Source organism: Myiozetetes cayanensis, unplaced genomic scaffold (genome assembly GCF_022539395.1).
Source record: "Myiozetetes cayanensis isolate MyiCay16 unplaced genomic scaffold, myiCay2020 scf12, whole genome shotgun sequence".
Classification (NCBI taxonomy): Eukaryota; Metazoa; Chordata; class Aves; order Passeriformes; family Tyrannidae; genus Myiozetetes; species Myiozetetes cayanensis.
The window spans coordinates 24,973,285-24,994,859 of NW_026086826.1; the positions used below are offsets into that span (position 1 = coordinate 24,973,285).

Below are 21,575 nucleotides of genomic sequence, written 5' to 3' on the forward strand. Positions count from 1 at the left end.
AGCAGATATGTGGCTTCTCGGGCACAGACACCATTACCTGCTGCAGACTGGGACACGTAGACCTGGGGACTCTGCTGCTGCTGGGCAATGAGGGATGGCATGCAGCTCAGCTGGGAGAAGTGACTGGCAGATGCCAGGCTGCTTGTCTGCAGCTGCTGGGGCTTCACTTTACAGATGTTAGGAGGGTCAGAGGTGCTGGCAGTCTTTGTGCTCAGTGAAGAGGTGGTGTAAGTTCCGGCTCCTTGGAGGGGAGAAGCAGGGGACACATCAGTCAGAGATGTTTCAAAGCCTCACCGGTCAGTGGCCCAAGTTTTGGGACAGCTATGCAAGCCCAGCACAACTGGTAAAAAACACTGAAACCCAACGACCATAATGTATTTCCCTTCTCAGCTACAGGAGCCCACAGAAGTACTGCAGGAGGTATCTTGGTTAGTTATGCAACAAAACACTGCAGTGGTTGAGTCCCCTGGCTGAGAGACCCCTTCAGCTGAGATTTGGGAATGTATTCTCATATTCCAAGGCATGAAGACTTAAGCAGGGATCTTTTGTTTGCTGCCCAGAACGAAGGTGGCAACCAGCACTGTTTGTGAAGAGCAGCTGGACATTTGCTCTGCCTTTTGTGACAGGGGTTTATTATGAGTTCTTGAGGCTTTAACTCAAAAAAAAAGCACAAAGGAAAGTTGCAATTAGCTGGATATCAGAACTACCCTCTGCTCCAAAATCTACTTCGCTCTTTCCTTCATTCAGCTGAACAGAATGAAACCAATAAGGCAGCCAAGAGAAGTTCACCTCCTCTTTCAAGTCCACATAAGTAGAGGCAGAGAGACATCTCTGTATAATTTTCAGCTGACTGAAGTGAAAGAGGTGAAGTATTTCCTTGTTACTTAAAAGGTATTTGGGAGGCTGCTGTTCAGATCTGACATTCCATACTAATGTAAAACTTGTGAGCTTTGCATTTAACGACTCCAAAGGGAATCCAATCCATTGAAGAACAAGGAACAACAGGACACCACGACCTTGACACAGGGTACCTGAGAGCGAAGTTGTGGGTGTCACTGAGGCCACAGGGATAGGAGGCATTGATGCACTAGAGAAGGAGCTGTAGGTGCCACTGCTTGGCCCAGTGTTGCCGCTGCTGCTGCCGCCGCCACTGCCACCAGCGATGGGAGAGGCTGCCGAGGTCACCGGAGAACTCTTCTCCCCCATGTTCGGGGAATTCTCCCACGCTTTGCGTGCAGACTCCATCTGTTTAAAAGAAAATAAGATTCCCTTATTTATTAAGAAGTTTCAACTAGTCAAGCAGTCTTCCTCTTAACAGTTCTTGTCACTCTAAAGGTAACTTGGGCTTCATGCGAGCCTCTTTCTGAACAGGCACCGTGGTCGTGCAACTCTGTTCATGCAAAAAGCATTCAGCCTGAAGTTGGAGCTCATCATCTGTTCCAACTGCACACGTGCACAGTTCATCATCTTAACACTCAATGCTCAAGAGGGGGTTCACTCACACTAACCTGGCTTGGGTTTGTTTGACATGAAGAGCAAAGACACAGTAAGCAAAAGAAAGGTAAGAAATGACTCAAATATTTCCATTGAGTCCTTTACTTACAGGTCGCCTGGGCCATTCAAATGAACCAGCCCCTTGCTTTCTGGGTAAACCATCCCCTTTTGAGTAACCACCAAAAATATCTAATGCACACTTCAGTAAACACGACAGTAGTCAAGTTTAGATTTCCAAAGCAACTGCTGCTCAAGAAGCAATCACGAGCTGGCACAGCTTGTGCAAGCCACTTTATATTAAAGCTAAAAATGCTTCGTGCTCCTCTGCTTCTGTAATAAATATGAGCTTATGTCTGCACAGCAAGGGAGATGAAACTTAAAATATTCTATACACAATTATATTCCAACAGAAGTGGAAAGAACTATGGTTTTACTGCAGCCAATAAAATCTAATTATTGCTACATTAGACACACAATACAGAATCTAAATTAAGACACTTCTGAGGGACTACTGAAAGGGAAATATTAATGCTCAGACTACACTCCCTAATTTAAAGGCTCAAACATGCTCCATGGATTTCTGTTCAATATTCAGCTGTCTCCAGTTGAAACCGAAAATTTGCCAGCAGAGCTGGATACTGCAGGCTGGAATCACTCACTTTAAGTTTCTCAAGGCCAGGTGGTGCCTTAATGGTGCATATAAAGGGGCAAATACTCACCAACATGTCTGACCTCACTGCCTGCATCAAGAAAGTCCCCCCTAACTGGGACCTGCAGTCTCTGAAAGTCCTACTGTCAACCTACCCTGCTTTACATGAGTTAGGCACAGCCTAGACAGGCCAAAGATGGCTGAGGTTATTTGCCTGGATGCTTCAGAAGTGACAACATACCAGAGAAATATCAAAAGAAGTGGGTCACGGGTATCAACACACACCCACGTGAAAAATGGGAATTCTGTATTCCTCAAGAGAGTAAAAGGTGGGGAGGAAAACTCAGCTACACATTGAATCCTTCAGAGGCAAGTCACCTCATTTCATTGTTGGGATCGTCTTCCCCAGCAGTCATTCCCTGTTTCTCCTACACATTCTCCTCCAAATTGATTTTGATTCTTACAGACAGGGCAAACTTCACCATTTATTACTAACCTGCTGTAAATTATGTTGCTTAAGTGAACTGCACTGGCACTAAGAGAAAGTAAGTACCTGTGAATGTGTGAACAGAGGTACAGAAACTTCTGCAACGTTCAGTGAGTTTCATGATGTCCTGGAGAAACCACTGATAGTAAAAGCTACACAATGCATTTTGTTGTACACAGAGCACATAACAGAGCCCTGAGTTTTCCAACAGCTTTGCTTTCTGAGAGCTTCTCAACAACCTCTACCTTCTTAAGCCAGAAAAAAAGATGCAAGAGGGATTGGTACACTGGGAATGTCTATGCAGCACCACCTACAGACCAGACATGAAGGAGTAAGAGGCTCTAAATTAAGTGAGGCTGGGGACGGAGCTGTGATTTCACTGCTCAATCAGTTATGGAAAAAGGAGGAGATCGTGGTTGTTTGAGGCTTCTCTTTATTGCTGATCCACTGCAATAATGGTCCAGTACCTGAAACCTTCACAGGAGATAAATCCCACTGTGCATATCCTAAAGTACACCAAAGTCTAAGTGATCAGAAAGTCAAAATGTGTCAGATTCCAGACCAGATGCTTACACAGGAATCTCAGATGAAACCTCAGAACGTGGAAGGTCAGGTAGCTCAGTTTAAGATGGCTTTGGACTTTTTGTCCATTTCCTCACCTACCAATAGCCCTACCAGCCAAGCCCTCAGGAGGATGTCTCTCTGAGTGAAGGTGTCTTTAGCAAAGTCACTCCAAGGAAGTGAGACCTCAACAAGCCTTCCCATATGAGCACCTTATACCAAACCATGGAGAATGATGCCAAGCAATGGGAATGATTATGGCTGAGTTCCCCACGGAGTCTCTTCACAGACAGTTCTCTGTGACAGGGGATGGAGGAAAGAGGAGGTGCAAGGAATTTATGGAGGCAGGACCTGGAGATTTTGTTCTCTTAAGAGAAGGAAGGAAATGCTTTACTCTCTCCTGCTCCAAAAGTATCTTTTCAAAAAAGCAAGGATTATACTGAAGAGGATGCCAAAGAACAGCTCTGCTCTGCCTGGACCAGATTGCCTGTTGGGAAGGTGACAGTCTCAGTGTGTGTTTCTAAACAAGCTTATTGCCTTCAGCATTTGTAAACAGAAGGTAGAGCTCCAGTGGCTGGAATGAGGAAATCAGGGAGAAGCTGTTTCCAAATGCTTTTCTGTTAAGATTTTGTTCAGAGGGTTCTTCAAGGTAGCCTCAAAACACGGATCTTTGACATCTTTTGTTACCCCACATCCAAAACCTGTCATCCACTGAGAAACCACCAACACCAGAGCAGCAGAAAAAGAAACTGCAGGATGAATGACACGAACACCACAGTTTGCTTCCCAATGGCATGTTGTCACACTCTTTGCAGTAACATTCCCACCTGTATCCCATGTGATTCAGACCTCCAGCTGCTAAACACTCACACTGCTAGCGTAGACAGTGCTTTCAGACGCCAGAAAGTCAGATTATGCTAACTTGTTACACAAGAATGCAACAGAAAACTGAGGTTTTGTTAAACTACTTGTCCCTCTCCAGTCCTCTCTCCGTTTCTGCTGGTCTATTGTTTTAGAAAGGTGTTATACTTTTTAGGAAATGAAGCATTAACAAAAGAAAAGCAAAGATTCAACAAGAGGACGTTAATATCTACCATCTGTAGAGAACATAAGCAAGCAGTTGTCAAATGACACCAGTGAGACAAATCTCACTGGCATTGACAGGCAAGTCTCTCCAAAGTGTTAGTTCTGCATCCAATCTCTAGTTTAATTACTTCTAAAAATTTAGAGAAACTAAGTTCAAGCATCACTCTTCCTCAATACAAGAAGCACCAACAAGGCTTCTACTGGTTCAGTCACCTGCAGTCACAATCACAAAGCAGATCTAGGACACCAAAAAAAAGAAAAAGACCAACAACTTCTAAAAATACAGTAGCAAAGCTAGAGCCCAACTCTGTGTTAGTGAGTTATACAATGCAGTCCAAAAACCTAACAAAATAGGAAAACACTATTCAAAATATTCTACACACTCGCTCCGCACTGGAGAGCAGAAACAACAGAACATTTATAACACAACCAAACACGTTCCTACTCCCGATCTAACTGCCCTTCAGAGACACCAACACACCGACTACGTTTCACCATTTGGAACTCGAGCCATCCAGCTCCAAACCACGTCATCACTGCACCAAGAGCTTACAGCCAAGAACAAATCGAGCTCGGCTTACCAAGTAACTCCTTAAAGCCCTTAACACCAAACCAGGCAACTTATTTTAAGCTAAACTCTCAAAAATCCTCACTGGATTCTGATCTGCCATGAGCACCATGGTACAATGCTAAAACACTGGGATCTTGGTTTTCAGGGCAGTGGGAGCCAAGATTGGTTGAGATGCCAAGTGTTAATGCAAAACGGGGTTAGAAATTTATAATTTAAATGCATCTTTCGATAGAGTCTCGTGTTTCAGCCATCCATTTATATGCAAAAGCAGTTCAGCAGAGGAAACAAAGGAAGGCTCTAAAAAAAAGGTTCACCAGCAAGTTCTCCATTAACTTTTTCCCCTGCATGCAAGAAAACGACCCTTAGAGGGTGTGGTACATACCTTGAGGGTGAGGTCGACGGTAGCGGGAGAAACTGGAGTTAGGCTGGAGCTCTGTTGTAAAGTCTCCCTCCTAGGGAGGGGAAGGGTGTGGGGCAGGGGCACCTGAAAGGCAGGCAACACACATCACATTCTAACTACGTCTACTAGAAAAGCCCCAGAAAGCAAAGCTCAAGCTTTATCAAGTGAGCTACAATTTCTTCAAGGCTTGAGCATTTGGCAGGGAGATTCTGATCAAATAAGGTGAAAATTTGGTAGGCAGGGAGAGGCCCTTCAGCAGGTGTCAAGATGCTTCTCATCTCTTTAAGAGGTTGAAGACTAAGGTTCTAAGGTGTTCATGTCCTCTGCATAAACAAACACCAATCGTCTGTGTTGGGATTTCATTTCCAGTACCATTTCAGTTTACTGATACGCAAAAATCCTCCCCAAGCCAAATCTGTCCTTTGTTGTACCAATACAGTACGTGGGGCTTCAGGACCTTGAGTTCTGAGATGTAGCTTGTGAAAAGAGGAAGCTTTTATAGACCTGCAAAGTCACAGGACCATGAAACAAACTAAACCAGATTTGCCATCCAATAACTTGAACTCGGTTATTTTCTCTTTCAGAAGATGAAAGATGTGATACTTGGGGAAATAAACTTGACATCATGCTATTGCTATCTTTGCCTACAAAAACACCAATGCATTTCCCAGAAGGTTCAAAGGAAATGAATCAAAAATACTGCAGTGGCCACTCTATTACTTCTAGCCATTCCTTCCTCCATTCCTAGCACAGCTAATGGCCTTCCACTGGATGAGATAAGGCTAATCCAAAAGACAGATACTGAAGCTTTGAAGCAGGGGATGGCACAGATCCTTTGTGGCCAGGAGTCCCTTAATTCCTGTGTTAGAAATTCAACTCCCACATCCACAGGAATAGGATATCATTAACACAAAAGAATTCGGTCTTGCACACTAACCACCAAAGGCACAGACCACAACACTACCACAACAGCCAGCAGAAGAGTAAGAAGTTCAACCAGTAACGCTTCAAAATGATGCTGCAGTAAGCTGAAAAGCATTTTCAGATGGAATTCACAAGACATCCTCATAAAAAACTGAGATCCTACTGTATGATTCTTCTTTCCCCAGGCTGTGTGACTCTCAGCTAATTCTATTTCTGCTACTCAAGCAACAAAAATCACAAGATTCAAGCTCCCTGATGTCCCAGCACACTCAAGTCACAACCCAGCTGGCTCTCTCAATCACTATGCCATGCTCACACAGTCAGGATCACTGGCTTTGAGGACTGCAAACATCTCACCTCCCCAGCAGCTGAACACCTGAAAGCCTCCTGTCTGCTTTCACAGACCATCCAGCTGCTCCCTTTACGTGCAGTTGCTGTGATTTCAGGCTACAGTTCAAAACTGCCCTGTTTGTAAAAGCCTTTTTTCAACCTCAGCTACAGAACTTTGCTACTGGTACCAGGGGTCAAGTCCCAGCTGCTGCCAAGAACACACTCCCTCATCATGCTTATCTTTGCTTTTTTAGAATTGTCCCTGCGAACATCTCCACTTTCTGTGCTCTTTAGCTCACTGTGATTGTTCAAAAGACAAGAAAATACCTGTAGAGTTCATGAGCAGGTACTAATCAACCCAAATGTCCTTCAGAGCAAGATTACTGGGTAACACAGAGCTAGTTCACATGAAAGGAACCTGTTGACTTGTTTACTGAAGGCACTTTTTTGGTGCTTTAAAGAAGTGTGAAAATATTTTCTTGTCTTCAAAGTCAAGATGATCACTGCAATAAGACTTACGTTCGTCACCAAAGTCTCCTCCATTTTTGTAGTGCTAGTAGCCACTGTGTTAGGATGAGAAGAAGGTGTAGTGTAGTCTGTTACAGACTCCTGTGAAGAAAAACAATTCCATTAAAATATCTCCCTTACCTAAATTAAGATTTAAATTTCTTGGACAGGTGGCAGCCTTCCCACAGGAGCTGTTCACCAAGCAACAGAAGATTAGAACCTCACACCATTTTTTTCTTTTTTTTTTTTTTCTCAGAAGGCATGTCTGGCAATCCTTATTGCTGACTTGCTACTGAGGTCAGAAGAATTCTTGGGAGATTACAGTTTGCCTCATGACCTCACAATGTACATCTGGAGACAAGTCAAAACACAGTCTGTAAAGCAAGAACATTCAGAGCAATGTACTGCCTGGGCACTTTAATACTGAAGTCTGGTGGTGCAACCACTGATCACTTGTCACCCAAGATGCTTTAGCCATCTGTGGGCACTTTTAGCCTACTTTGAAAGTAAAATATATTGGCTGAAAGCTTTCTGTAGCTTTAAATAAATACAGAAATTTCTTACTATGACAAGCAAGGCGCTCCAGATTAAAAAGAACACAAAAGGATGGTTGCAATTTGCAAAACAATTTTCTTTTTTCCTCTGAGTCTTGTCTCAGAAAGTCTCAAGATTCTCTGGATGGTGCAGGCTACCTCCTGACTTCTACACTGGGCAGTGACTTCAAAGAACAAAAGGACTGAGGTTTCCAGGCTACCCAGAGGTTCTCCTTGAAGCTGCTCTGTCACAGTGAAGTGGAGCCTCCTGTCCACAGTCCTGACCCTGCTGCAGGCAGTGACAAGTTGAAGATACGAGGAAAGGGCCTCCTTGAACACTGCCAGCCCTCAGAGAACGACCAACAGTGAACCCAGAGGGCACTGGCACTTCTGTGAGCCTGCTCAGGACTGGTCTGCAGTTCTCATCACTGTCACCTACTGAGCATGTTCTGGACAGGAAAAGAGGTGTTGGCACAACCTGACCCAGAGATTGTGACAGAGACATGGTGTGATCCTGGACTGGCCAAGATTAGCTCTCTACCAAGCACTGCAAACTGCAAAGTTTGACACGTCTGAAGCTCAGGAAAGGCTCTATCATCCCTTCAGAACTAAACACTGCAAAGGAACTGAAGGACAAATTAGCAGCAGAACTATTACTGAGTGCCTGGACTTGCCAGTACAGAATGATATTGAAGGCAAAACCTACATAATGCTTGTTTAATTGTATCCAACCGGTATGACAATAAGTTATTAAAACTGTGCACACTCAATTTACTCCTCAAGCCTACAGTAACGTTCCCTAAAAAGCAATTAAAGCACTGAGATACTGACAAATAACAAAGAATCTTCCTTAAAAGGATGAGCTCGTTTTGGTAAATGACCAGGACAAGCCAAACCATAACGGGGTGAGAGAGGACACAACATGAACATCAACTTACTTTTGTGTTCCTGAAGAGAACAGAGAACTATTTTCTCCATTTAGTTACTCCCTTTACTTGTTAAACTGGTGAAATGCAAGGAATATGATGCTTCCCACAATCCCAGCTACCAAACTGCAAGTTGCACATTTGTACCGAATTCCAACAGGCAACCTTAGATTGCATAAAACAAAGCAAGCACACCAAGCTGCTTTAATCACAAGGGCCTTCTAATGAGGTAATTAATTAACTGGTTTCTTGTTTTTTTTTAGGATGCGCTCCTGTGTTAAGAAAGAGGACGTTTCTACTGGAACATTGTTAAAGTTCCTTCAGGGTTTGGATGCCGTTTTTACAGGGTCTCAGCACTAAAGTTCCTTACAAAAGAAATCAGATCAAGACTAATGGCAGCTTTCTCACTTTGCAAACTCACAGCACAAAAACCCCTTCTTCACTAGAATTAATCCCAAAGCAGTGTAGCAGCTCTGGTGCCCTCGAAAGTGCATCCTATCCATCCTCTAAGGGTGTTCTGCAGGCTGAACACACAGATCAGACAATGCTTCAGCTGTAAGAACACCACTCCACACTCTGTAAGTTAATAACATCCTTCATGTCCTGGTACATTCAGTCCAGGAATCTGTTAGATATGGCTTAACACTACAAGCTTTTGTAATTCAATTAAAGTGATTCTCTTGTAGAACTTTTTGACTGAAAACCCCAACTGATTAATTCATTATAAACTACTAACAGGTAGAGCAAAAAGCTGTTCATGCTTTTTTTTGGAGTAATTTGCAAGTTATTTATATCTGAAGGAAAAGAACAGGCAAACCTTTTATAACTACCTACTTTTCTCTTAAGAAGATCACAAAACCTCAAGTGACCTGATGAACAAAGGACAAGGTAGATCTCAGAGTTGACCTTGCTGGAAAGGATCAGAGTATTCCACAGGATTAATTAGCTATTTGATTTGCTCCTGATTTGCATGAATCACCCAAACTACAGCTTGAAAGATACTCAAGATATTCATAAAAACAGCCTGTGTCCTTTTAGACCCGATCTCTGTAAGACACAACTACCTGTGAAGATGGTTCATTGGGGCCCACAGCCAGGGATTTGTCACTCCTGGGATCTGGAAACCTCAGATCTTTAGACATGGACAGGTGGGGAAAGGCAAGGGGTGAGGGGTGTTTTCAATTTAGAAATGTCCACATCAGATTGCCTTTACTACAAAAACACTGCAGAATCCAAGAGGAACGGCTGCAATTGCTCTGGAGCATCACACTCGTGTTCTAAACAAACCTCTCCCCAGTAGGAGCTGAGTTATATTTATAGTTTCTAAGGTAAAACAGTCCTGCATGTTTGTTTTGGAATGGGGCCCTCTTACAGAGCTTCTGAAAGGAGACAGCTGGCTTTTACAGACATTTAAATCATCAAATACCCCAAGTGTGCCTTCCTAGAAGCTGAGCAGTCATCTCTGGGAAGGATGTTAAAGAGCATCAAAAGAGAAGGTTTGCTAAAACTTCAACACCTGACACTGAAACAACAGGTTAAAGATGTCAAACTTCTTCCATCATTAATGAGCAACAGAAAGAGTACAAAGGTAAGAAAAAGCAGTTGCAATACACAAGAACTCCAAGGTCAGAACAGTATTTGAAACCCTTTTAAAAGCCACTTAAAGTAGCAAGGTTTACTGCAGGTTTACTCCTGCATAATCTAGATGAAAGTTACCTTATCCAATAAATTTGCAGGTTGTTGGATCAACTTCCAGAGAATTAAATATAAAATATTACTTCTTTCCTAGGAAAAAACCAATTTACTGATGCTCCAGGAACTACTCAAGACATAGGAATTCAAAAGAAAACAAACCTGGTGCTGTTAAGACTAGAATATTTAGGCCAATTGTTACAGGTTTCTTTTAGCAAAGAACTGATGAGGAAAAATTACTGGAAATTTTCATATACAACACAAACTGGAAAGTTTCCTTTCACTCTGGTCCTCCTTCCAGAAGACAGAATCTTGGTGCTTTAATTCTGGGGTAGTTCAAAGAACCTTGGCAAGCCATGTTTAACTAAGACTAGACAGGCAAAAAATCCTGACTCTCCTTCTGAATAACTCATGCTTTAAAAATACAATTGTAGAGAGTAAATTCTGCTGATTTTAGTAGAGTTACTCGATTATATTGAGTTAGCCTGCAGCAATCAAAGATATGTCTCCAATTCTGTGTGTGGCTTAGAAAAAGCATCTCCTCCCATGCTGGGCTCTGGTGGAAAGACAGTAAGAAAGCACAGGATGCAGACAAACAGCCTTCCCACCAAACACCACAGCAAGCTGCTGTTCACTGCTCTACACTTCTGATTCTCATACAAGATGGGCACTTTGTCCTTTTCTGGTATGAACATAAACCACTCAATCTACTTACAAGACAGAAACTGGTAGGAAGGATGAGAAATCCCAGTGCTGAATTTTCTCGAGTATTTGCCATTCCACTCAAAAATCAAGTTCACAGCTACCATGTTTGGACACAATTATCCTCCCTAACACTGTAACAACACTTCCTTGAGAGAACACAGCATCTTCTGCTTGCATGGCACCTTGGCAAAAAGCTGCCAAAGCTGCCCTGTGCTTTTGGTTTTTTCCAGCTGCGGGTGACAAAGATCAGTTGTGAGTGGTCCACATTTCAGATTCTTCAACTTGGAAAGGAACCTTTGCAGGGAATCAGTTTTCCTTAATGGCATCAGAAGATTTCTGATTAAGACTAAAATGACTGACAGAGCATGCAACAACCAAAACTGCTTTTTAAACAAATAAGCAGCATTCTTCCTTTACCAAAGAAGGTGTAACTGTTAACCAGTAGCTACTCAAGTGTGTGGCTCTTTTACATTTGAGAGATGACAGCCACAGCTCTTGCTCAGGACACAATGCTGCAGTCCCCACACAGGCCCTTGGGCAGAAAGGACAGCACCTCTGGGGATGTTTTTCAGCCAGTGCTATCAGTGCACACAGCTCAGAGCTGGGCTGTAGAGCAGTGAATACTGAGAGCAAGTCTCCATCTCGCTGCTGAACAGTTATAAAGAAGTCAGGGTAGTTCTGTGCAGACAACTACGATGAGTCCTCAGCATCCTGAAGGAGTTCTGCCAGGGATACCTTGACAGTGTCCAAGCCAAGAGGACCTGAAGAACAGACCCTTTAGGTAAACCGAACAAGCCTTATCTGATGCTTTAGCACTTTCCTAGCTTAGAGGTTTGTTTTTTCACAGAACAGAGCACTTACTTCACAGCTTCAAGTCATCCACGCACTCAACCAGCAATCACTCACACTACTGCACTCCAGTTCTCTGCTGGAAGTCATCCTGCATCCATCACATTTATCTGAGCTTACAAGCTCTGCCTACACCAGGCTTCAGTGGCACCACCACTGAGTGCTGGGATGGGAATCCATGTGGCAGGAGGACAGTGTGAAACCTCCCCAGCTGGGCTCTGCACAGGCTGTGACAGACAGCACATTTCCTACTGCTCTTGCAGAGCTTTATTCAAGCAGTACCAATAGGTCATATCTGCGGTTCAGCAGGCTCTGCTGTCCAGGTAACTACCACCAAGTTACAATTACCTCACTGCAATCACATTCTACACATAGTGCTCAGTAATTTGTCAATAGTTTCCTTACCTTTGTGTTTGTTCCAAACTCTGGAGCAGATACAGATATCATCGTTCCTATTTCCGTGCTCAGTTCACTCGTCGCTTTGGTTTCCTTTGTAGTGACAGGTTCTGGGCTTCTGACAGAGGTGGGAGATGGCTTCTCCTGTCCTTCAGGCTCTCCCTGCTGGGCATCCTTCACCTTCCTGTTCTTTAAAGAACGCTCCTTCCCAATAGGACCAGGCTTATACTCTTTGTTTTCTACTGGACTCAAGTCTGGAAGCTAAGTTAGTGTTAACTTGTCAGTGATGTTTTCCCTGCTATGTCCTAGTCAACAATACTCTGACATGCTTAAACTAAGTGTTTAAATATAACAAAGCTTTCCTGAAGGGCAAGCATTTTCTAACAGAAAAATCATTTTACACTACGTTGGCAATACGTCCCTCAAATGTGTTAATTTTAAACAGCAGGAATTTAAACCCTTGTTTTCGAGCAATACATTTTTTAACGTGAAGTGGTAGAGTTCAACTAAAATAAGATCTAGTTAAAATCTACACAGGAAAGTCAGCTTGACTGTCCTTACAAGGCAAACACACAAAAAAATACAGAAAAGCACAAAATACAGAAAAGCACCAAAAAAATACAGAAGCCACATGACTGTGTATACACACAGGTTATTTTCATTTCAGAGAATCAGGAATTTACGGGGCCCCAAGGAAACCAGAACCGAAGACCCTACCTTCATTTAGAGTTATCCTGACATATGGATGTTGGCAGCATTTTCCCCTGGGAACTGATCACTAAGGGGATATCCAGAAAAAATAAAACACCTACGCACAAGTGTTGCCTTCCATCGCAGACGGCACAGCTGGAATCGCTGCTGCAATTCCAGAGTTCCTTTCTGTGCAGCTAAACTAAAGCAGAATGAAGGGCCTCAGGGAGCCTGAATGCTCTGCTGTTTCAATAGCCATGTCCTTTCTGACTTCGCTTCACTACTGAGCAGAACAAGAATTCCTTAAAGGCAGTCCTTAAAATCCTATTCCGTCAGCTTTGCTAGTGGACAGGCAGAAGCTGCTGGTATTGTGTCTATAAACACAAAGCAGCTGTCTCAGCAGTAGATGAAGGCTCTCTACACTGTGATGGCTTTGGCAGGGTAGAGTTTCCCAAAGGCTTTGGGTACCCTCGGGAGGCCAGCAGAGACTGGCTTTGGGGGGGAGGAAGGAAACAAAGCAGGAGCAAATGCCTGAGCTCTGAAATGCTGCAAACAGGAACATCAGGCCACCTCACCCAAACAATTTTTGTCCTAATAAGTTTACAGAGGCTGAAATACTTCCAGGCACTTTAAGGTCACACTTAGAACGGTAAATTGCTTTGTTTCAAGTATGATCCTCCTACATTGCCCATATTAATTCAATGCCAACCTCCAATCCTGAGCATAAGCTTGTATTTAGGCTTCACAGCAAACAATATCACCACAGGGTGTGATGGGTGTGTAGGAAATGTTTGTTTGTTGGGACTTTTTTTGCCATCAAGACAGTCAAAGGACTACAGCCCCCTCATTCAAAAGTGCAAAGAAATGTTAACCTCCAATTAATTTACCATTTAGTCACACATGTCTTTCAATAAAACCTGCAGGGTTCTTGATATCTATAACCAAAAGCAGGAAAAAAAGGAACTTTCTACACCGTGCAGACTCCTTAATTAATTTTAGAGTCCAGTATCTGTAAGTGATTTTATGTGGGCAGTTTTAGGCAGGCTGCGGTAAATCTGAGATATGGGTTACTGCAATTCAGCAGCAGTTTTAACTACTGCATATTCTCTGCTGTATGGGTTTTATAGTTTGCAATAAAAGCCATTAACTGCACCATCCCACTCAGGGTCTCATCCAGCAGAAGATAAATTCATTCTGTGTGTGATCACACTTGCAGATTTCAGCTCTTTTCTGGGATGGGGGGAAAAAAAACAACCAACCACCAAAAACCAAACAAGCAACACAAAGAAACACCCAGTCTTCTCAGAAGACAAAAGGGCTTTAATTACACCAGGACTGCTGCCAACCCTCAGAAACCAAGAGGGACTGAAATGGTTGATTCTAAAAGTCACCAGCCAAGTTTAGCTGCTGTAACCATCTCTTTAGAGTTAGAAGCTGGTGCTGAGTGGTGGTGATGCCCAGATTACTGTGCACTGGAGGTGCAAATAACAGAAATGTAGGTTTCATGAACATGGAAGATCCCTGTTAGTGTAATCTAAATGACAAAAGGAGAAAGTATTCCTCCTTACGGGGGGTAATAATGGAAATGTAAGATGGTGATGATCAAATGGAACCCCTACACCTATGGAAGGGCAACCAACAACTTTTTTTTTTAAACCGACATAAGTCTGATTACCTAATTAGTATTATTCAGTTTTAGGAAAGATAAAAAGAGAATGCAATTTTTATGGGTCTAGTCCTAACTGAATTAATGTTCTGTTATTTGTAATCTCCTTTTGGCTGAACTTCCCTAAGTTTACAAGTTCGTACTGAAATTATGACCTTTTACCTTTTGTGCTTTGATGGGTCCAGCCCGAGGTTGTTTCTGTCTTTGCTCTTTGGGTTCTGGTAACTTGTCCGTGGACTTCTCAGAAAGTACAGGGCCAATTTCATTGTCACTGCCACTGGAAGCTGGGGCTCCAAACTGAATAGTTTCTATACCAAGATCCACTCCACCTTCTTGTCCAGGTTTTGTCCCCTAGTTGAAAGGTAAACATTTAACTCATCATGAAAAATTTCTGTATCAATACAATGACTGCAGTTCAGAAAAGGGCACAAAGAATGCTCAGCTGAAAACCACTAAAAGGGTACTTTTATCTTCTGCCAGCAAAAGTATTGTTTGTGACTGCAACAGATTTGCAAGAATAAACAATGTCTGAATGTACACTTCCTCCTCCTCAAGTACTGTATTGTTTATACAAGCTCAAGAAAAAAAACAGTGAAGAAATATGTAAACACGATCAAGAGGCACAAGTAGAGTATCAAAACATGCAGAGTCGGGTTCACAACATTCTCCTGGAAGTTCAAAACTTAATGCTCAATTCCAGAGGAACAGTAGTAAATTTAAAAATATTTCCAGATCTGCTATGCAGTTAAAATGGTCTCCTAAGACAGCTGTCTCACATTCCTGCAGTTTTTAACAATTAAGACCAAGAAAGTAAAACCACAGCACTTTCAATGTAAAATTTAGGACTATGCAAACTCCATGGGATAAGAAAAGATAATACAGTTATAAAGCATTTACTGCTTTTTGCATCTCCAATTTAAGGAACACAACAACATTTAGTTCCTTGGAGACATCCTGTTTGTCTACACTACCGAACTCTACACAAGTGTTCACATGCAAACTACACAGTGTTTTTCCTCAAAAAAATGCACTGAATAACAGCTATCAATAAAATCTGGGAAAGGCTGGATTTTTATCAACAGAACACTTTTCCCATGCACCAGCCTGTATCCCATGTTTCTGTGCTATCCCCTGACTGCATGGAATTTGACACATACAAGGCACACCTGAGTAAACTGACAATCTGTACCCAATCCCAGTGAGATATAACTTGGGTGAGCTTCACACACAGTTACTCTTCTTCCCTTCCTTCTTACCTCTGGAGATGTAGCTGAACCAAAAGATGTCAGAGGTTTGTTCCAGGCACTGACTGAAGGTGGCTGAGGTGGGCTAATGGGCCCCACTGACAAATTAAGAAAAGAAAGTTAAGCCCCCCCTCAGTGTTTCCAGATACATTCAACTAAAGCTATCAACTGACTGAGAATTAAATTACAGATGTCTTGATTAAATAAGCTTTAATTAACCTATTCAACAGTTAACTATATGCTACCAATTTAGCTGCTTTCAAGTGGGGCAATCATCATGTTTGGAAGCATGACCAAGCCTGACAAAACAGACTCCTGAAGGGAGTGACAGTTTGCTCACTGCTTGTGAATGAAGAACATGGTAACATAAAATACTGAGTAATATTATACTGCAAAACCCTCTTTTCAGCTGTTACCAAGCTGCACGTGGGAATGCTGCCCTCTATTCTCTGTGCAAAATACATCTGCAGGTAAAAACACACCCGGAGAGACAGGTGGCAATCAGCTTTCTCTAACTACAATGTTTGTCCCACGCCCCCACTCCCCCAAATCCAGAAGACACCACTTACATTTCTTGGAGATGTCATTCAGCACTGCTGTAGGAGGCACTTTGTTGTCCCACAGTTCAGTTCCCAGACCGTTGTGGGTCTGGGTGTTCTGCAGGACCTTGCCCGACACGGTGTACTCCGTGCTGGCTGTCCCTGCCGCAGCCTGGCTTTGTGTCGGAACAGGAGCCTGGGGCTGAGCTGGAGACTGTGCTGGACACGGGGGCTGTGTCTGGGCTTGAGTCTGAGCTTGTGCCTGCTGTGCAGCTGCAGCTGCTGCCTGTTGCTGCTGCTTTTTGGCAAATCTGGGTGGGAGCTTGGAATTCTGACCTCGGCCTTTTTCGCTCGATCCTTTCTTGGTCCAAACCTGTAAGCAGAAGCCCATTTCATTCTTACAGTTGACAGTCTGCACAGACACCAACTGCTCATCGCAAAAAGCAAACTGATTACCCCAATCTTAAGGAAGTTTATTTTTTTAGGAGTATTTAATCACAGTAACAACGATTTCTCATCCATTTTCCTTTTGGAATCAACCAATATACAAACAATAGGATAGATCTTCATCACAGTACGAAAAGCGGTGGTTTCAGTTTGCCAATTCCACCTGCCCGACAGTGCCCCCATCAAAAAGTACAGAATCTCAAGATGGTTAAATAAACATTAATTTTATTTACTAGATCCGAACAATTTTAATATTAAATGTAACTGTTTAGGTATATTTATATGGAGAAAATACAGTTTCTTTGGAAGGAAGATTCTGCACACTTTAACAACATTCCCAGTACTGCGAGTAGCATTTTCCCCACTATAAATGCTGGTCTTGTACCTGCACTGTTTGTTCTTCCTTCTTTCTGCGCTCTTCATCTTGCAAGCGTTTTTGCTGCTTCTTAGACACCACTTCTGTGAAACCATCATCATTCAAGTTAGATTGGGAGTCTTCAACTACTGTCACTTCAGGGTGATCATCAATGATCACAACACCTATAGGAAAAGGAAAGGTATAGATGCTGCTGTTTTAACAGCTTCAGGTGCAACGCACCAGGCCAAAATTGGCTTTGGAGTGGAAGCTACTGCCCCACAGACACAGATGGGAGCCCTGATCAATGGCAAACTTCTGCTTGCCAAGTGCTCTGCTGCTGAGCTTGAAGACAAGGAGTTAATATTTAAGAACTTGAAAACTAGAGGTTCCAGTACTAGATTCTCCAGGGAATATAAACTAAAACATAACAATGAATAATGAAAAACCTTCCTGGATATTGGCTCTAAGCTTATCGGTGACATCCCACTGCCTTTACTTAAGAAGGTTAACTAAATTATGAGAAGGTGGTGAACGGTACGAATGACGAAGTTAAGATTAGATGATTGTACAAAATTGTTTTTATCTGTACATAACAACATACAATGACATTTGCCAACTCTTAGAGGCACACATATTAATTAGATATGACAAAGCTAGCAATGCTCAAGTGTACAATTACTTTGGTGGTTTAAAAAAATCACCTTTTTTGTTAAGTTTTCAAACATTTAGCTCTAAATGCAACAAAACTAGCAAGGACTACCAAAAATCATCAGCATATTAGCAATACATACTTGCGTAATTATTAAGATCAAACTGAGACAAGGCATCCACTTTTTCCTTCGGTTTCTTTGGACCAGCCTTCGGTTCTTCTCTCTTTTTGCCACTTGCATCCTTGGTGCTCTTTTGTCCTGCAGCAGCAGCACTTCCATCCTCCTGATGTACAGAGTTGCCATTGGCGGGGTCAACACCAGCCACAGGGGCTGCCTGCTCTTCAAATGGCCTGTTTCAGGAAAGAAATTCAAAAATTAAGCCACAGGGAACACTCAGGAAGGACCCAACAGTCTAATTCAGATCCCTCTGTAGGCCTGTAAGAGTCTACTGTGCAACTTCTTAGTAGGATCCAGATTTTTACTTTCAGCTCCTCAACGAGAAGCTCAACAACAAAAGCTGTTTTGGGGAAATATCAAATGCCCTGTCAAACTTCCCATCAAAATCAGCACACAGGACAATAAAGTTTAACCTAAATGACGAGCATTTCTCAACATGCTTGTCTGTGTTAGGTGATTGAACTGAAGTGCAATGCAGCAATTCATATATTAACTGCAAAACTGCTCACATGAACATTTCTGCTTTCATCCAAATCTTGAGAACCATAGCTCAAGTCAGAAACAGCACTGCCATTTTTTTAATTAGGCATTTACAGCATTGTGCATACGAGAACACTGCTCTCAGCTTCAGGTTCCAAGTGTCTGTATACAAACAGAAAAAATAGAAAAGTACAGAGCCATGGGTGCATGTGTTAACCTTACTCTTTTTTCTACCATTCTACAAATCTAAATGAACTGCTTATGATTTGAAACCACAAGAAGTCAACAGAAGACCATGACCACGTGTGCCTCCTCACAGCAGCTGGTACTCACCCTCTTTTTCCACTTCTGGGAGGAGGACCACTCCGCCTTTCACTCCTGGGCCCTGAGAAATTCCTCCCTGGTTTAGCTGGCCCATTGTTGCCCCGTCTGTTTTGACGGTCTATTCCCGGTCGCTGACTAGAGAAGCTTCTCTTGGCTATTTCCCTTTTCGGAGCTCCAGCGTTTTCTCCCGCCTTGGCAGCCACCTGTGCTGCCGCGTCTGCCGTCTTCTTCTCATCCCTCTCCCGCCGCTCATTGAAGTCGCTGCTTTCCGAGGCTGTTTCCCACTCTTCATTTGCCTGATCTGAGGAATTCTGGTTGGACAAGTCTGGTGTCTTACTTCCTGACACATCCAGAGCAGGGTTGGAGGGCTCATTAACTGCACTGGTAACTGTGGCATTTGTTGACGAGCTGGTTACCACCTCACTTATCTTGGATGCGGCCTCTCTCTCCTTTAGACGCCTGAAGCGTGGTGGTTTATCTTGCCTTGGAGGCCGAGCAGGTCTTTGTCTTCGTGGCCTCTCTCTATTTGGATCAAACTTTCTCTCAAATTTTGGAGGTCTTTTATCAATTGGTATAGGACCGTAATGCTCATTCCGTCTTGGAGGTTCCCCATCTTCTGGTTTAATGACCTCTGTTTGCCTTGGGTTCCACTGATTGTCTCTGTAGGCTGGTCTCCTTATTGTGGATGGGCGTGGAGGACGCCCACCCGGATCCCGGCCACCACGTCTGTACATTCCCCCTCTGCCCCGTCTAGAAGGTTCCCCTTTAGGGAGAAATCCTGGTTTGGGTTTGTTGTCATCATCTCTTATGTATGTTTTCTCCAGAGATCTGTTGTCTACTCTGATATTGTTCTCAGGTTTGAATGACAGGGGCTTTGGAGGTTTCTTGCCATCAGCTCTTTCTTCTCTCTTTGGGTGCTTGCCCTTGATGACACTGTCTTTGTCTGACAGCAGAGTGTCACTTGCGCTCTCGTGCACCTCGCTGTCAGAGTCCGTCTCTGAACCGTGCTGGCGCCGCCGCTTCGGGATTACCTCAAAGTCAGAGCTCTCACTACGAGTTTCACTCTCTTCTCTTTGCCTGACAGGCCCTGAAGGCACATGGTCTGTTCTAGGCTTAGGATCTCTGTAGTGTGGGTACTCTCTATTATGGCCTCTACTGCCCCGACCACGCCCCCCGTAAGAACCCCTATAGCTACGGCCTCTGGAGTAATACTCGCCGCGACCTCTGCCTCTGTACCCCTGATCTGGGAACCAGTCTCTATCCCTGGCCTCTTTCCAGTATGTCCTAGGTGGTAAGCCAGGCTCTCTCTTTACTGGCCTGGTTTCTAAGCGTGGTTTCTCCACAACCTCCTTGCTGACCACCTTCTCAGGCTGCTTCTCCTCCTTCCCGGCAGGAGCGGGTGGCTGCGGGTGGGGCTGTGGCTGTGCTGCCAGCGGGGCGGGCAGGGGGGCAGGGATGGCCGGGGGAAGCTGGGGAGTGGCTGGCTGGGCAGCTGGGAGTTGCTGCTGGACTGGAGCTGTGGGGGGCTGCACCACAGCCTTAGCTGCAGGCTCGGGCTGACTGCCCTCCTGGTTCGCTGGGGTCGGAGCAGCATCCTGGGTTATCTTCTTAGCCAGAGGAGCGCTGCTGGAGGCAGATCTCTCTGGTTCAGCCTGTGGCAGTGGCACTTGAGGTGCTTCCTTTTTGTCACTTTTTTCAGGTTTGCTTGGTTTGTCACTAGCTGTCTTTTCTCCTTCTTTTTCCTTTCTCTGCTCACGCTCTTCTCTCTGTTCACGCTCTTCCTTCATATCTCTAAGCACAGGCTTTTTAATAGGACCTGATCTTCTGACTGGTCTATCACCACCCTCGTCTCTCCTGCCATAGCCTGGCCTAGGACCCCATCTTGTTTCAGACTTAGGTTTGAAAGTTTTCTCAGGTTTTGGTCCTTCTGATGTTCTATTACTGATCAAAATTTCTTTTTTCGGTTTGATTTCCAGTCTCTCAATTGTCTCCTTTGTCTCAATAGGCCTGTTATTTAATTTAGGGATATTTGCCACTGTTTCATTCCTCTGATCTTCTGATTTTAGAGAGTGACTTGAACCATGGGAAATGCTTCTCTTCAGTGAAGAGTGACTTTCCCCCACAGGCATCAATTCTTCTGGAGAGCTACGTGTAGTTTTCTCATTCACTCCTTCAAAGTTAACTGCTGTGTTAGGTGTGTCAGTTGGGAGAGGTTGTACGTCTTCCAAAGGCCTGCTTGGGAACTTCTGTACCTCCACCTCTCCTGATTCTCTGAAGAATTCTGTCTTTGGATGAGAGTCCAACTGGTTGTGTTCTACAGGATAAGCACTGGCAGGGACAGCAACTCGTTCTTGCTCCAAGTGTGTTTCAGGCCTAAGCAGAAAGCAATTAAGAACGTTAGTGTGGGGGGAAAAAAAATTATTCAACATATACTCACAAATCAAATAACTTTCTGTTCAGGAATCGTTCTAGGAAGTAACAGGCAATAATTTTAAATGAAGCTCCCAAGTATTGCCCAGACAGCAACAGCGCAAAAAGAATTTTTGAATACTTTTAAGACATAGAAGAAAAGCCTTCCTGACCATCCATCAAATAGGAAAGGTCAGAAGTGACTGTCTCGCTTTATACCACTTGAACTGAACACACCACTTTTGAAACAAATACACATCAGACAGAAGTTCTCTAATACGGGGTGAACTGAGAGCAGATGGAGAAAAGGACGACACTGCAGGAGTGTTCTACAAAACTGAAAATTCTAAATATGGCAGTGACCATTCATGAGATTAGGCTAAGGGTCCTAAACAAGAGATAAACTGTCTTTCTACACCACACTACAGAGCAGGGGTGTCTTCTGTTTCACACAACAGCATCAACTGCACTGCATCCCCCA

At 43.6% G+C, this 21,575-nt stretch overlaps 1 protein-coding gene across 6 annotated transcripts in view; it reads right to left on the bottom strand.

Moving 5' to 3' along the window:
• PRRC2C (proline rich coiled-coil 2C) overlaps window positions 1-21,575 on the bottom strand; it is a 70,102-nt gene that overhangs the window by 14,301 nt on the left and 34,226 nt on the right. For 3 of the 6 annotated variants that reach the window (XM_050306312.1, XM_050306311.1, XM_050306317.1), the window contains exons 16-26: window positions 18,695-21,058; window positions 17,846-18,054; window positions 17,082-17,236; window positions 16,280-16,622; window positions 15,723-15,808; window positions 14,629-14,817; window positions 12,120-12,371; window positions 7,022-7,111; window positions 5,231-5,332; window positions 1,032-1,245; window positions 38-241 (exon numbers count right to left, since the gene is read on the bottom strand). In XM_050306312.1, the coding sequence (XP_050162269.1) occupies window positions 38-241; window positions 1,032-1,245; window positions 5,231-5,332; window positions 7,022-7,111; window positions 12,120-12,371; window positions 14,629-14,817; window positions 15,723-15,808; window positions 16,280-16,622; window positions 17,082-17,236; window positions 17,846-18,054; window positions 18,695-21,058 (4,208 nt within the window). The remainder of the gene's footprint in view (window positions 1-37; window positions 242-1,031; window positions 1,246-5,230; window positions 5,333-7,021; window positions 7,112-12,119; window positions 12,372-14,628; window positions 14,818-15,722; window positions 15,809-16,279; window positions 16,623-17,081; window positions 17,237-17,845; window positions 18,055-18,694; window positions 21,059-21,575) is intronic. The other 3 variants (XM_050306313.1, XM_050306314.1, XM_050306315.1) reach the window with 3 other exon arrangements.